This window comes from Phyllostomus discolor, chromosome 3, assembly GCF_004126475.2.
Source record: "Phyllostomus discolor isolate MPI-MPIP mPhyDis1 chromosome 3, mPhyDis1.pri.v3, whole genome shotgun sequence".
Lineage (NCBI taxonomy): Eukaryota > Metazoa > Chordata > Mammalia > Chiroptera > Phyllostomidae > Phyllostomus > Phyllostomus discolor.
Window position 1 is genome coordinate 52,238,451 of NC_040905.2, and position 15,745 is coordinate 52,254,195.

Sequence of the window (15,745 nt, forward strand, 5' to 3'; positions counted from 1 at the left end):
CCTTTCTGTGTCTCAGATTGGCAGAAACCTCGAGCCTCACACTTCCCTCAGATGGGACACGCAGGCTCTGTGGCCGCATAAGCACGCTGCAACCAAGTTCTTTGCTGATTTTACAGAGTTTCGTTTGCTTGCAAGAACTGACGGTACTCAATTGTCTAGTACTAGCCTGTCCTACAGGAGCCTGGGGGCTTGTTCCCCCCTAACCCAGAACTGGCAGCACGGGGGCGGGGAGGTGGGGGTGGGGAAGGGGTGGGAGGGCAGTGGTTCCTCGCACACAGCGCGATGTTACTTAGGGAGTAGCTGAATGGGGAGTGCTGCTGTCCCCAAGCCGATTGGTACTTGTCAGGAAGAAACGCCGAGAGGTGGGAGTGCCTGGGGAGGGAGGCAGGCGGTCCCTACCGCAAGCGCGGGGAGCTGCCTTTCCGCCTCTCTGCCTGCTCTCCAAGCCTGGGCTCTTAGGAGTGGCTGAAGCAGCGGAGCGCTTCAGGAGCCTGTGAATGAACCCTCCTCCTCTTCCTCTTCCTCCTCCTCCTCCTCGATGAGTCTCCTCCTCGATGCTGACGGTACAGTGATATAATGATGATGGGTGTCACAACCCGCATTTGAACTTGCAGGCAAGCTGCCCCAAGCCTTTCTGGGGAAGAACTCCAGGCGGGCAGGCGAAGCAGCCGCGAACATTAAGTGCTGTGGACAGGCGCTGGACCAGCCCCGCAACCTCCCGCATCCTCCAGCACCATCCCGCACCCTCCGCACCCATCCCCAGGCCACCGCGATTCCTATGTGATCCGCCCAGGCAACAACGAACCCATTCGCGCAGCTCTGCGGTGAATTGTTTCCCACAAACTGCACTAAGCCGCCTTTCAAGGTAATCACGTTTCTTTGTTTCCCCTTAAAAAACTTACAGAAAAAAAAGCGAACTTAGAAAAAAGAAGTACATTGCAATTGATAGAAGGCTTTAATTAAGGCAAAAAGAACTAACTGTAGGGCTAAGTTAAGAAAATGTAAGCACTTTAAAGATGCAGGTAACTTTCAGAAGGACATTTGAAGAAACGAATACAGAGGGACCGTGGTGCTGAAAAAGATCCAGACAAAAGAAGCCCGAAGTGGGGTGGGCGTAGAACTACTAACGGATTTGGGGGAAGGGAGGAAAGAGAATTGTGGAGAACCCCTAGAAAAGTCGTGGGGTCTTGAGCTGGAGAGGAGAGAGGGACCCCTGGCACATTGATCTGAAAATTTTTGTTAACCTGCTGAGGCAAAAGTTTGAATGGGGACTCCGAGACTTGCCCACATACAAGTCCCAGAAGCCGCTTCGCTGCTGGCCACCTGGTTCCCGGCCCCTGGTGTGCAGTCAGTTCTCTGCGTTCCTGGAAAGCTGCTTGGGGCAGCTCCTGACAGGGCGACCCCACGTCCCAGCAGCCCGGGACCTGCGCCGACGTGATCCCCTCAGCCGTAGGCAGCCTGGGGGAATGCCCGGCCGGGGGAGGTGCAGAGTGTCGGGGCTGCGTCTCCTTGGCGACTGGGGGGCTGTCAAGGCTCTCCCTGTTGCCCCTGCGTTCTTTTGTCCTGCGCCTTGTGCACCGGGGCAGTCCGGGAAGGAGCAGGAGAGGGGGTGGGGTTGCTGGAGTACCGTGGAGGTCTGAGCTGCACCTGGGCGGGAAAAGCTCGCCCTAAACTAGCAGTGATGTGCAAGAATTTTATCTTACCCTGAGGGGCTAAGTGGGAGCTTTCACTCCCATCTCAAGGAGCAAACCAACGCTCCGAGCACTCTGCAGACAAAGGTGGTGCGGGGACTCGAATCTGGAGCCTCTAGGACCAGCCTTCTCGCCCCGGTGACCAAAGCCTTCCTTTTCTTTCCATTTCCCCAGCCCCTCCCAGCTCTCGGCCCAAGTTGAGCAACTTTATTGGCCGGTCAAACGGCCACGGAGAGTGTGTGCCCGGAGCCCCGCGGGACGCCCTCCGTTAAGCGTCCCACCGCCCTGTGGAGTCGTGGGTGCTGTCGGGCTACGGCATCCCTGGTGCTTGTGGAGTAGGGAGCCTCAGGACCTTCCCGGCTCGTGGTCTCTATCACTGGGCGGGTCACGGTCAGTGTTTAGGCATCAGACATCGAGGTAGAGAAATAATGTCATAGTCTAAACTATTTGCTCTGGGATCCAGCTGCATATCAACAAGTCTGGCATGTTCCCGGAAGATGCTGCGGGACGAAAGAGAAATCTGTGCAGGGCCTGGAGAGCTGTCCCGCCGTGCGCACACCTCAGGCGGAAAGGCAGTCTCGCTATCTGTGTTCCTTGTCTCATCTTTGTCTCTCCCTCTGTCTCCATCTTCTCTGCCTCCCTTCCCCTCTCCCAGCCTCTGCCGCTCGGCCTCTCTAGCTCCTGCATCCCCTCCCCCATGGCTGACAAATGAATGGCTAGTGTGAAATCCCTGCCTGGGCTAAAAGGGAGGAGCGAGGGAGGAGGTGCGCTCCTTGGGATCAGCCTGCAGTTGCCTGCAGTGGACTAGCAGAACCCAAACGTCTAGGAACAGGGGGTTTTGTGGCGGGTATGGGCGCCCCCTGATGGAGAAATCCAGCACACGTGGAGAAAAACGAGCCCCTCCACCGGAGCGAGTAGTTTTCACAAGGATGGAGGGCCCCTTTAGTAGTTAGTTTTCTACTCAGAATCTGAAACATAAATCTAGGGGTTTGAAGAACCCAGGAAGGAGACCTTGTCTTTGAGACGTTTCAGAAGTGCCTACACCCGAGTCAGCTAGGATAAGTGGCGAGTCTGCAGCTTGGCGCAGAACACTCTTCACCAGGGGCGCGTCCAGGTTTTGGGTGGGCAGAGAAATGAAGGGTGATGCTCAATTTTGGGTGTCACTATAAGAAAGAGAATACAAAAGGCCTTGCTTTTGTAGATTTTACTAGGGCCTTTGATCACTGGAACGCAAAGCTGGGGCACCGCCCCAGGGCATTGCAAAAGAAGGGCCCCTTAGTCCAAAGTTTACACCTCCTCAGCGTCAGGACACTCGAACCAGTAAATTTGGAAGGAGGGCTCCAGGAGAAAAAAGAGAAGGGAAGGGAGGGGAAAGGAAAGGGACAGGGGGTGAAGTAGGAAGAAGAAAGGAGCCGAGTTGGGGCAGATGCACGCTAACTGCTGGGAGCTGACCCGCAGGGTTCGTTTCGAGGTGTCGGGCTGAATTTCGAGTCTCTTTTTAAAATAGTTTTTTAAGCCCAAGAGCGACAACCAACGCGACTGAAGCGGCTAGCACGGCGGAAGGGTGGTTAGGGGAGGAACTAGCCCCTTGCAGCGGCTGGGGCCTGGGGCCTTTTTGACCGGCTCAGCACCCTTGGGGCTGGAAACTGCCCCCGGCACTCTGCAGCCCCGGAGTTCACTATCCGCTGCCACGTGGGCCGGGGCTTCAGCTACGGGCCGGAGACGGGTGTGACTTCTTGGGCTCCAACACAGCTGTCCAGAGGAACCAGCCGTCCGCTAAGACGCGCTGGCGGGGAGCCTCGTGGGTCCCCGCCCAGAGACCGATGGAGGCGGGGCTATGCTCCAACGCAGGCGGGGCCGGGGGGAGGGGCGGGGGAGGGGAGGCGGGGCCGGCTACGTTGTGGGAGCCGGGCAACCAGGCACTAGGGGCTGAGGGTGTTGTCTGCTGTTGTAGGCGACCCGACTTTTACCAGATCGCACTAAGCACACTTATTAAAAAATGCCTTTTCTTTTCTTTATTTTCTTTTTTTTTTTGCCTCTTGGGATCAGTAAGAGTTTTTGCCTTACGACAGGGAAAAAGCAAAGACTTACTCCAAGAAAACTTTATTTTTTTTTTTTTGGTGGGAAATATGTGATGATTTTATTCTGTGTTAAATACCTTCAGGTCGGTTTAAAGATCTTTTTTGTTGTTATTGTTTTTACAGGATAATCACGTTCAAGGCTATTATAAAGAGTTCGTCTGGAATGGCAAACAATTGCCATTTTTGACAGGACTGATAGAATTCTATCTGTGATCGCATTTGTGAGGCTGCGGGTGTAGCAGAGGCCCCTGTGCATCACTGGCCTCAGTGTGGGCCCGGCCCGTAGTGGGAACTCCTCACTTATTTAGGAGATGACTGAACTAGTGACTCGAGGGAATGTGGCGCCAACGAGACACTGCCACCTACAGCTGCATTTTAATTTCTGTACTTCTCTTTATCTTAGATATACAGGGTTTTAACGATCTTTTCAATCTCACATTCTGACATCTAACTAACTGATCTTCTTTCCCTCTCTTTTTGACTCCTAAAAGCTGTGACGTAAATTGTTTGAAGTGCTGCTTGGAAGTTGTGCCAAATGTATCATGAAAAAAATTCATGTAAAGTTCTAAAATAGCATGTTGTCAGTTTAATATAAAAACAGAAAGGCACCCGTGAAAGCAACAATTATTTTTCTAAGATAAAATCTCAGTGCCCTGAAGGCTGCACTCAATTGGTTGGGCATCCTTCTGCCATGCTAAAGGTCACTGGTTTCAGTCCTGATTCGGGTACTGGCCTAGGTTGCAGTTTGGTCCCGATGTTTCCCTCTCACATCGAACTTTCTCTTCTCTCTTTCTACCTCCTTTCCCTTCCCTCTAAGAATAAATAGATTTAAAAAATCTCTTCCCAGTTTGGGCAATATATAACTTGGAATCTCAGCATATCAAGCAGACGGTCTTAGGGACTGACTTCTAGTTCTGAGCTCTAAGTTAAGAAAGGAATATTGTATGGCTGTATATGCCTGTCTTGCCTAATGCTGCAAAGGGTTCCAATGGATTCCAAAGTGATTGAGCAATTACTTCCTCTAGCAGGAAGTCCACAGTCCCTAATCTTCTTGTGGGTGGTAGGAAGAGGGATGAGATTCAAGACAATCACTAAGAATTTATGTAAGAATTCAAAGTTACTTTTTTGTTTTTCTTAGTTAAAAAATGAAATTAAAAGGTATTCCTAAATTGTATTTTTGGCTTTTAAAAATGAAGTTTGAAAGAAAAAATCCTCCTAGATTTACATAAGTTTACAAATATAGGTTTCTTCTTTCTTCTTTTTCTCTGCTCTTACAAACTGGAAGGAAATGCTTCTAATATTATGAGATCTCTATAGTCATAGCCTTGTAAATTCTGTTTGGAAAGGATCTAAAAAGCTAATTGAAAGCTGAATAAAATTTATATTAAGGACATACTCATTGTTTTCTCTTTCCTCACATTATTATGCTTAAGGACTTCATGGTTAATGATTGGTCACTCATTGAGCATGGAAGCCTTTGGGAACACAAAGATCAACCAAGATTGTTCCCAAGAGTGGTGAAACTAAGCTCTCCTTTCCTAGTGGGCTTTAAAGATATTTGTCGACTTTATTCATATGCAAACATCAGTAGACACTGTATTTAAAATGGGATTTTGCCCTGTGATGGAGCAGAACTTTTCAAGATACATGGTTCTTTTGAGGAAAAGAATGAATGACTGTAGTAAGCTATTATGTCACCACCGACCTAGAGAAACCAGTTAGGATTCACAAACCCTCATTGTTGGAGGTTACTAGCTCTGGTCTGAGAAAACATGCTTTGTTGTATAGGTTTATACTTTACAAGAAAACACAAGGCCAGTACTCTGTCTGGTTTGGAATCAGAACAAGGGGATTTAGAGAGAAATGCCTTGGATGAGATGCACTTCAATGAATGAATTTTTGCCAGTTTCCTCTGGTAGCCTAGATGTGGTAAATGACATATCTATATCTAATCTGTATCTAGATCTAGATCTAGGTATATACACACACATATAAGTATATATTCTATATCTATGTATATTCCCCAGGATTTTTTGACTTTTCTAAGTTCTTATCACTGAATATGCAAGGAGTACTTGTATTTCAGTGGTTAGTGCAAAGTACCTTTGTTTAATGTGTTTGTCAGTCATGTTTCCTGAAATTCCTCTGGATAGATCAATAATCTATGAAAGAGTGTAAATGCATATCTACATTTAAGTTTACCTTATTTCTGTGTGTATATAAACACACATACATACCCACAAATCTTACCTGGTTTTTCTAATCTAAAAATTTTAAGAGGTGCTTATGTCCATAAAAGTTATATTACATCACTTATAATAAACATATATATAATATATGTTATAATCTTTTTATTACTAAATTATTGAGTTTACATTACCTGTGTGGTATAGTGGGATAAGCACCTGACTAGGAATCAGAAAGCTTGACTTGAACTTACCAGCTGAGAAAACCAAATTAAGACACAGTTTCTAAACTTTAGTGTCAGAATCAAAAGGATGAATACCTGTGGAAAGGCTTTTGCAAATGGAAAACTATGCAAATAAGTGGTGTTAATATATTATGTATGTGGGATTCAAATCAATTCTATAACATTAATAATGACAGCATTACATAAATATATATTTTCTACTAAATATATACAATGAGTTAGGGGTATATTATTCTAAGAATTGCCTAGTTCCATTGAAGAGAATCCAGAATCCAGAAATAGAATGAAATGGACATGAAAATTCATTGAAAAAGAAGGATTATTCAATAAATGGTTTGGGGACAACCAATCAGTTCACTCACAGAGTCAAGTTCTACCTCATTCCTTATCATAAAAAAAGTTAAGATGTATTGAATATGAAATGTAGGGAATGATATTTAAAGAAAATGTCATTTTCTTTAAGGTTCATTAGGGAACTGGTGAAATCAAAAATGCTACATTCATCTGATGGAACACTATGCAGCTAAAAATAACACAGAAAAACTGTATTTGCTGATTTGGAACATTTTCCAAAGTGTATTATATTTTAAATGAAGAAAGTAATGTGTTAAACAGTGTGTGTAATATGCATCTAGTTATGTAAAAAAAAAGGACATATTCATTAATTCAACAAATATTTACTGAATGTCCTGTGCATTGTGGATGCAATGAAAAACAAAATACCAAAGACTGTTTTTTTGGAGCTTATACAATGGTAGAGACAGAAAGGCCATTACCAAATATATTCATGAAATGCTGATAAGGGCTATGGTGAAATGTGAGCAGGGAAAATGGAATAGAGAGTGCACTATGTTTTCCAGGCAGAGAACAGAGCAGCAGTGCTAAGGGGCATTGACATGAAAAAGCTTAGCAAGTCCAGGTTCAGGAGCCTAATTGCAGCTTAGACATAAATTCTTATGGTGCCATTTATTCTGTGAAGTAAATTCATGAAATTTCATGTCTAAACCACGAGATATTTCTCCCTGTATTACAACGATTCCTCCTGTGAAAAAGCACCCAGGAGCAATCTGGTAGACAATGTTCATTACTTCCACTTTGTGGCTGAGGTGTGCTAGACAGTTGGTTGTCTGGGGTAACTAATTTGAAGACTGGAAGACAAAACCACTATGCCTGTGTCCCTAAGTCACCCTTTGCTCAGTGGAGCTTCCCCAAAATGAAGGGAGAATATTAAATGTCTGTTTGCTAGAACTTGGGCTCTCTTTTTCTCTGAGCAGCCCATTCCTGCAGTGACATTTATCCTCTGTGCAGTCATTTCTCATGGGTAGGAGTCTGGTTGACCTTGTCTCTTGTGTCTCCCAGGCAATTAGACAGCTGCAGTCAGCTGTGTCTTGATTGTTCAAAGACTCTCTCCTCTCCTCACTGACTTTACTGGAGTAGTAGAAAACTAAATATAGGCACAGCTCTCCTATCTCCCAGGTTTTTCTATGCAGACAGACTTGTTATCACTAATAGATTATGCCTTCAAGACTGACAGGAAGAGCAGAAGAATAGAAATAGGGGTCTGAGTGGTGCTGAAAACAAACAAACAAAAGCGAGACTTTAGCAAGTTTCTCATTTAGTAGAAAGACACGTACCATATGATCTCACTTATAAGATGTATCTAATGAACAAAATAAACTAATAAGCTAAATAGAACCAGAGACATGGAAACATGGAACAGACTGACAGTGGCCAGAGGGGAGGGGTGAGGGGGAAAATGGTAGAAAGGGGAAGGGATTAGTCAAAGAACATGTATGAATGATACAGGAACATAGACAATGGTGTAGGGATTGACTGTGGGACGAGGAGGGTGTGCTGGGCAGAGGAGGGCAAAGGGGGAAAATTGGGACCACTATAATAGAGCAACAATAAAAAAATAAAGTTCCTCATTTATTAGAGTTCCTCATTTATTAGTAAGATCAAACACAGAAGGAACATAAGGTGACTTAACAACCATGAACATGGACATAGCCTTAAGAAAATTAAAGAAACAAATGAATGCACATGCATGGTGGTATTTGCTAAAAAGATAAATGACCATCCTTTAGATTAAGGGGTATAAATTCTGTGCCTACAGGGAACAGTCATGGAGTAGAAATGAATGAGAAGCCCAATAGGGCCAGTGATAACCTTGAGCACACAGAGCCAAGGTGAGAGGCTGCTGCTTGTTTAGTGCTAATAATTGCCCAGGTAGAATATGAACCTAGAGTTGCTAGATCTGATTTTTCAAAAGACGTCACAGATCTGAGACTTGGTGTGAAAACTCCAATTTTTAAATGTTGGCCACTTGCTCAGACATAATTTTACAAATGTATTTAAAACATGATCTATCTCTCTCTTGTATTTTCAATACACTGGTGTCATTACTTAACCTTGTCTTGGGATGATTTTAAGTGATGAAGATATTTGTTATACTTACATAGATGAAAGGTCCCTTTTCCTATTCCATCAAATAAAGAGGACATTTTTATAAGGATAAAGTATGGTACGCAGAGTTTAGTCTTTGAGTGTCTGACTTGGAGGAGATTAGGGTGCAGAAGACACATTCCTGGGTCAGGATCACACCTCTCCTCCAGGTTTGTTACGAGATACAACACTCAAGATATTGACAGACATCAGTTATTATTGCATCATGGTAAATATTCAACTAGACTGATAAAATGTGTTTCAGGTGTTAATTAACCTGCTTGCCCATCTTCATAAGAGACCACTGGTGCTTTGCTTCAAAGTGTGTTTCTGAATAGGAAATGGAGGCATAGTCATGCATTTGGTTGGCGTACGAATGTTCTTCAAGGGCCTATTCTAAACCTGGCACTACAGCAATATTGTGGGAGTTAGGAAGCTGAATATGATACAAGCTGTGACTCCCAGAGCTAGTTCTACAGAGGACATCAAACATGTTTACAAGTACTGATTCAAAGCACATAAGACAATTTGTTGTAAGCATGAAGTTGCACATTGCTTCTATATGGGTAACCCAGGTTAATATTTTCAAATCCAAGAGATTCAAGTACTTTTCTTTTTACTATTAGTAATATGAAACTGGGAAGAGAACACCTGTAAACAGACTGAGTTAGTAATTTTTAAATTAAATTAAATTAAATTTAATTTAATTTTTTATTTTATTTATTTCTAGAGAAGTGAAGGGAAGGAGAAAGATATAAAGAAAAACATCAATGTGTGGTTGCCTCTTGCATGCCTCACACTGGGGTCTTGGCCTGTAACCCAGCCCTAGACTGGGAATCGAATCAGACACCCTTTGGTTTGCAGGTTGGCACTCAATCCACTGAGCCACACCAGCCAGGGCTGAATTAGTAATTTTAATAATAAATATTGAATATTTGGCATACTTTATCAATGAGTTATATGTCATATGAATTATTTTATTAGTTCTTACAATTATTCCAATAATTATGTACTGCTTTTCATATCTAATTAGCTACTGAAAATGAGAGGATTAATAACTTACCCCAAATCACAGAGTATCTGTAGAGGATTCAGAACTTGAATTCAGGACCATCTAACAGTAGAGCCCAGACTTTTAACATTATACTTAGAAATATTTCCAGAAAAAAAAGAAAGTTGAGAACAGTTTTTAAGGGTGATAAGAAATTATGGTTTATAAGTACATTGATAGAAAGTTTTCTTATTTGGGTTCAGTTAATACTCATAGAACTGTGGAGATCAAATAATCTGCAATTCTTCAGAGATTGGCTCTTTGATTTCTAGATGGTCCCCAACACTGGTACTTACCATCCTCATAATTACAGCTTTATAGAAATTTGAGCTGGAGGGGACCATTCTGAGTCTCAGTTTATTAAAATGTTTTTCCCAAAGTCATGCACATAATAAATTAATGGCAAAGCCAGGGTCAGGTGGGTTTCTTGACTCAGATCTGAGTGTTTTATTTCATGCTTTACCCTTCAGACTTTAGAACTGTTGGGATGGTTTTAAAATTCAAGGCCAGCACTGGTAATTTTTTGTAATTAACAGTTCTTCATAATATATTTATTTGTTTGTTCAGCCTCCTAGAAACTAAATGGAGTCTGTGCTTTTAAAAAGCCTGCTGAAGTCTTTGTTCTCTCTTTTGATACCATGTGTATGAACCACCAGCAGGTTCCTTCCCATCTCAAATTTGATGCAAATCCTCTTTTTTCAACATCTCTCCCTATTGCTTTCCTATCTTCTCTTGCTCCTTCTATGACCAGTTTCCTGTTTCTAAATAGACTTTGTGGTCACCCTCCTCTCTTTGTGCCAGCTTTTAGCCACTAGTAATAAGGGCTGTGGTATTTATTGTTCTTCCTATAGCCTACCCAGTTGTGGTTGTCCCACACATTCATATTGTTATGTCCCCAAATTGGGTCCTGGGATTACTTTGGTAACCACTGCCCTGTGTGAGAGTCAAACTAATAGTGTTGAGACAACTTCTATTGCAATTTCCTCTCCTGTTTTGACTATCAAAGAGGAGCTGCTCCTGGTATTCTTTTCACATACAATGTACAAATAGCATGTGACTTACAGCCCTCTGTAAACCTGAAAGCTTATGATTTACTTTGATTTTTTCTTCATTTCTAGGACAAGATGTTGATTAATATAAAAAGCATCTTATTGATGTGCTCTACCTTAATGGCAACCCATGCACTACATGAAGGTCAGTGTGGTAACAATTTGTTTGGTGCTAAGGGAAATAAAAATTTAAGTGCTGGAGCATGGAATAGCAATATGGAATAACTAGAATAAAAGATTAATTTTTTATCTGTTCAGTGCTGAAAACTTTTAGTTAGAATATTATTAGGCTGAAAACAGTGGTTTTAAATAAATCAATCAAAATAGAATAATGAACAGGATGCTAAAGAAGCAGGTGGGTTTACGGTAACTTCCCAGATTACTTCCAGACTGTGCAAAAGGCTCATACAGTCATCTCCTGGTGCCCATGGGCAATTGGTGCCAGGACCTCCCCACAGATACAAAAATCTGAGGATGCTCACTTTCCTTATATGTAATGGCATAGTATTTGCATATAACCTATGTACATCCTCCCATATACTTTAAACCAATAATGTCTAGATTATTCATAATGCCTAATATAATATGCATGCTATATAAACAGTTGTTATACTGTATTATTTAGAGAATGTGTTCAAGTATGGAGGCAACCATCTAGGCTTAACTACATATTACTCACCAGCAACATAACATTAAAAAATTATTTTCAATCTTCAGTTGGTTGAATCTGTGGATGCAGAACCTGTGGATATGGAGGGCCAACTGCATGTGTCATTGGGCAAATTTCCCATCTTCTTCAATACTACTCAAAGACTTTCCTATAAAAAAAGACTATCACACCCTCAGGAGACTAGATTTTGAGAAAAGTCAAGAAGATAAAAGAGAAGACTGACAGCCAAGTATTTGCACCTACTTTCCTTTCTTTTCTCTCTCCTTTTCAAAGTAACTAGATGCATTCACATAAACTGTTTTTCTTAGCTTTAAATTATATGCCCACCAAATGAATATTTCATAATTCCCAATTCGTAGACTATGATTCATGAACGATACTGCCTTGAGCTGCAGTGAGCTACTCCTGTTTGGGTGGCTCTACAGACACAACATCCACCTCTTTCTCACACGCTCTCTGTCCTCCAGAATCTTTGAAGTATTTTGCCATTCCATGCACAGACTTTCATATTACTTCATTGTTCATATGTAATTTTTCTGCTTTGCAGTCCAGTCTCTTGTTCTCTACACTTCTACTTCAACTCATTCTTCAGTACTCAACATTTAAGTATCATTTCATCTATCTATCCATCTATTTACTCATCTATCCACCCCTTACTCTATCCATTCATGTAACTACCAACTGACAGTGTTGTTTGAACACCTTCTATGTTCCAGGTTTAATAATGGGTGTACAGGGATATACCATTGTCCTGGATTTCATTAAACTTAATCTCCTAGTTACATGAGACAGATGATAAACATGTAAATAAACAATTCAGGTACTTTCAGACTGATAAAAATAAAGCAGTGTGACATCATAGAGAATGATCTGGGTTGAGGGGAGGTGGTAAGGCGTCTTTGAGAAGGTAAGACTTAAATTGGGATAGAAACAACCCAGATGGCTATTAGAGTTTAGGGTCCACTGATCTGTTAACAGTTCAGGAGCTGCCTTTTTCACATTTTCAGGCATAAAGGTGAACATTACAGAAAGGAAAGGGAAACAGCATCTAGTGAAGAGGGAGGGCATAGAAAAGAGATATAGAGAAGGGAGTTGGTTTGGGTAGGTAGTAATAGAAGGGGAATTACAGAGGAAGTAGCAGTAGAACCTGGAAGGACAGAGTAACCATCCTCATTCAAAACAAAGTTTGGACTTTCTACTTAAAAAAAGGAGAAGAACTCACCCCTCAAATTAAAACAAACAAACAAACTGTGGTATAGCTCCTTGACAATATTTTAACATAGTAACACAATAATAATAACTAAAAATATTGAGTAATTTTAATGTGTTAGGCCTAATGTGTTGAAGGTATTTTGCATAGTTAGTTTATTTAATCTTAACTCTCTAATAATACATCCTTTTATTCTCTTCATTTGTTAGATGAGGAAACTGCAGTACCAAAAGGTTTGCAGGCATAGTTAATGTAGAAGATCATACATCGATTTAGTGTCGGAGCCTGGAGTCGAACCCAGGCAGTTGGGCTCCTTCACCTTTACTTGCTGAAAATGGGAAAATGGCAGCTCCTGAACTGTTAACAGATCAGTGGACCCTAATAGCCATCTGGGTTGTCTCTATCCCAGTTTAAGTCTTACTTTCTCAAAGGGACCTTACCACCTCCTCCCCAACCCAGGCCATGCTCTTTTCACTCCAAGAACTGAGTTCTTTGTAAATCTATGACCATGATTAAGAGATGTGATTAACTGGGGCTAATTTCAGAAGAATTTATTTTTTTTATATGAGAGGACAAAGTTGAACATGTAAGACCCACATAAAATAGACTTGCCAAGTTCATGGTGAAGTACACCACAGTACCTTGTTGTGAGTCAACGCAAGTGCTTACATCTTAAGGTTTTTTTCTGTTTATTCTTAGGTCTTCAAAGGTCAATAACTCACATTAAGGAACACCCTGTGTACTGGTTATTGGCTTAATTTTAATTCATGAAGAGCTCTTTGCTTTAACAATACACATTATATTGATTATCTAGCATTGACCTAGTTATTTAGATATTCCTCTAATATTAATAACTAGAGTCATGCACAGTCATGCATAAAAAAATAATGAGAAAATAATATTTATCACCTGAGAAAGTGATAAATTCCTATACTCTCGATCTGACATGTTTTGGCCAAAGTCTCTGTGTGTATAAGCGTGTTTGGTCAAATAATGTAGATGGAATTTACATCATTCTTCTGAAGAATGTATGGACAGAGCATGAAAAGTCATTGATTATTCATTCAATACATATATTAGATGTATTTAGCCATTTCTCCCTTATAGTAGTCATTTAGGTCACAAACCATCTGGTAAGAATAGCAAACTTTTTGTTAGCATTTTTATTCCTTGCATTGTCGGAATTTCAGACAAGTTTGTGCAGGTAGCAGCTTTCTTTTTTAAACAAGGATAATCCATAAACATTATCCTCTGAACTACTAAATTTCTTTCTTAAAATATTTAGATTTAGTGAACTTAGCTCTTGTGATCCAGTGCGTTAAGACCCAAGATTTCATACACAAAAGAGCTGACCACACAGCTTTTTGTTAGTCCTGGATTCTACATGGAATATACATTTATGCCCAACCAAAGGTTTTAATTTTCTTGGGAAATTTGTCTTTTTGACATTATTTTGTTCCAGTATATCTTTTCAATACAGTAGAGCTATTGAGCAATACTCTAAGTTTCCAAGACCTCTCAATTGGATAGATTGGCTTGGACCCTGTATCTGCCTCTACACATCTAAAACTGTGAAGAGAACTATAATTTAATAATAAATATCAAAGAATTCTAAGATAAGTGAATTCTAATTCACTTATCTTAAAATTATTTTTAAGGAGGTAGTAAAGAATCTTATAATTTACATCACTGTTGAGGTTGATGATAAAGTTTATTCTCCATTAAAAATGCAAGACTTTACTTCTGCTGAAGTCAATCATCTAAATAATTCTTCACGAAGGTAGATGAGATTTTTTTAGAAATGTAATAAATGTAAATTAAAAGATTTTTAGGTCATAGGATCCTCACTGCTCTCCTTCTCAGGACCCATATTCCTGGCCAAAAAAAATGAGCAGTCCTATCTCCCTGGATGGTTCCAAGTTAAAGGCCTCTGAAACAGGTATTGGTTACTGTCTGGGAGTCCCCTGTGGACTTTATAGATTTATTTAAAAGATTGTGAAATTTCTAACAGTTTTCAGTTCAGATAGCCATTAGAGATAGGATAGCTGTGGACTGGAAAGGAGCTAAAACTAATTTAGGGACAGAGGGAGAACCCAATAAATAGCAAAGCTTAAAGATGCCTTGATGAGGTATAAGGAAACATGTTCAGGTCCAGGCCTGTCGCCAGCAAGCTGGGATCTTAACAGTCACTTCTTTGGTGGAGCATCCTTAGTAAGGTATTGGACCAGTTTCACTCTGAGGATGGGCTTTAAGTAAGATAATTTATTTTATAAGCCAAGGAAGCCATTAAAAATAGAATTATTGCCTTGCTATTATAGTCCAAAATACTAATAGTCTTTGTAACATTTTAAAGATTAACTTACTGCAGCTAATAGCACATTTCCTTTTAATTTTATTTACTCTTGAGTGCCTTAAACCCTGTTAGATTAGTAAAGTGCTAAAGAATTTATGACGGCAATGATCATTATAAACTTGGAATGATTACTGGTTTCTATTACATATACAGTAAATATTATACTGTATTAATAATTTTAGATTATTTGTATCACATGAAACATCTTATAAACCAGTCTTTCTGAAGTTAAATGTCAACCTCTAGCAATAGTATTTTTTTTCTTAAAGAGCATAATATCTCTATATCTTCCTACAATTTTCAAAATAACTTATCCCATACTGAATCCACAGAGCTATATTGACAACTATATAATTTCTGATGTAATCCATATTGACATGTGTGTTAACAACACCTTTGACCACTAACACACTGATGTTAGATATATGTCATGTTGTTAATTACAAATTATTATTTCACTCCACCCATTAACTTGTTCATCATATTTCATTAAGTGGAAACTGCTTTTGTGTTAACGATCATTTCTGTTGTTATTACCAACAATCCTCAGGCCAATTAGTAGACACTGGAAGATGGGGTTGGGGGAGGTGTGGATTCCTATAAGAGTAAAAGAACATTTCTCTTGCATGTAATAGTGTTACATTGTAGCCAATACATTCTTTTCCATTAAAAGTTTAAGGGCTTACACAGAAAGACATTGTGCAGATTAATACTTTAGGGGAGTTAGGTGAACAGATGCCAGCTCTCCCCCAGGATATAATGTA

The 15,745-nt window shown here is 40.8% G+C and overlaps 1 protein-coding gene across 3 annotated transcripts in view; it reads left to right on the top strand.

Annotated features, from left to right (window-relative positions):
* The first annotated feature begins 334 nt into the window (after window positions 1–334).
* Window positions 335–15,745, top strand: part of VCAN (versican) — a 104,791-nt gene continuing 89,380 nt past the window's right edge. Inside the window, exons 1-2 of one of the 3 annotated variants that reach the window (XM_028530751.2) lie at window positions 335–865; window positions 10,818–10,893. In XM_028530751.2, the coding sequence (XP_028386552.1) occupies window positions 10,824–10,893 (70 nt within the window). In that variant the 5' untranslated portion in view covers window positions 335–865; window positions 10,818–10,823. The remainder of the gene's footprint in view (window positions 866–10,817; window positions 10,894–15,745) is intronic. The other 2 variants (XM_036020495.1, XM_036020496.1) reach the window with 2 other exon arrangements.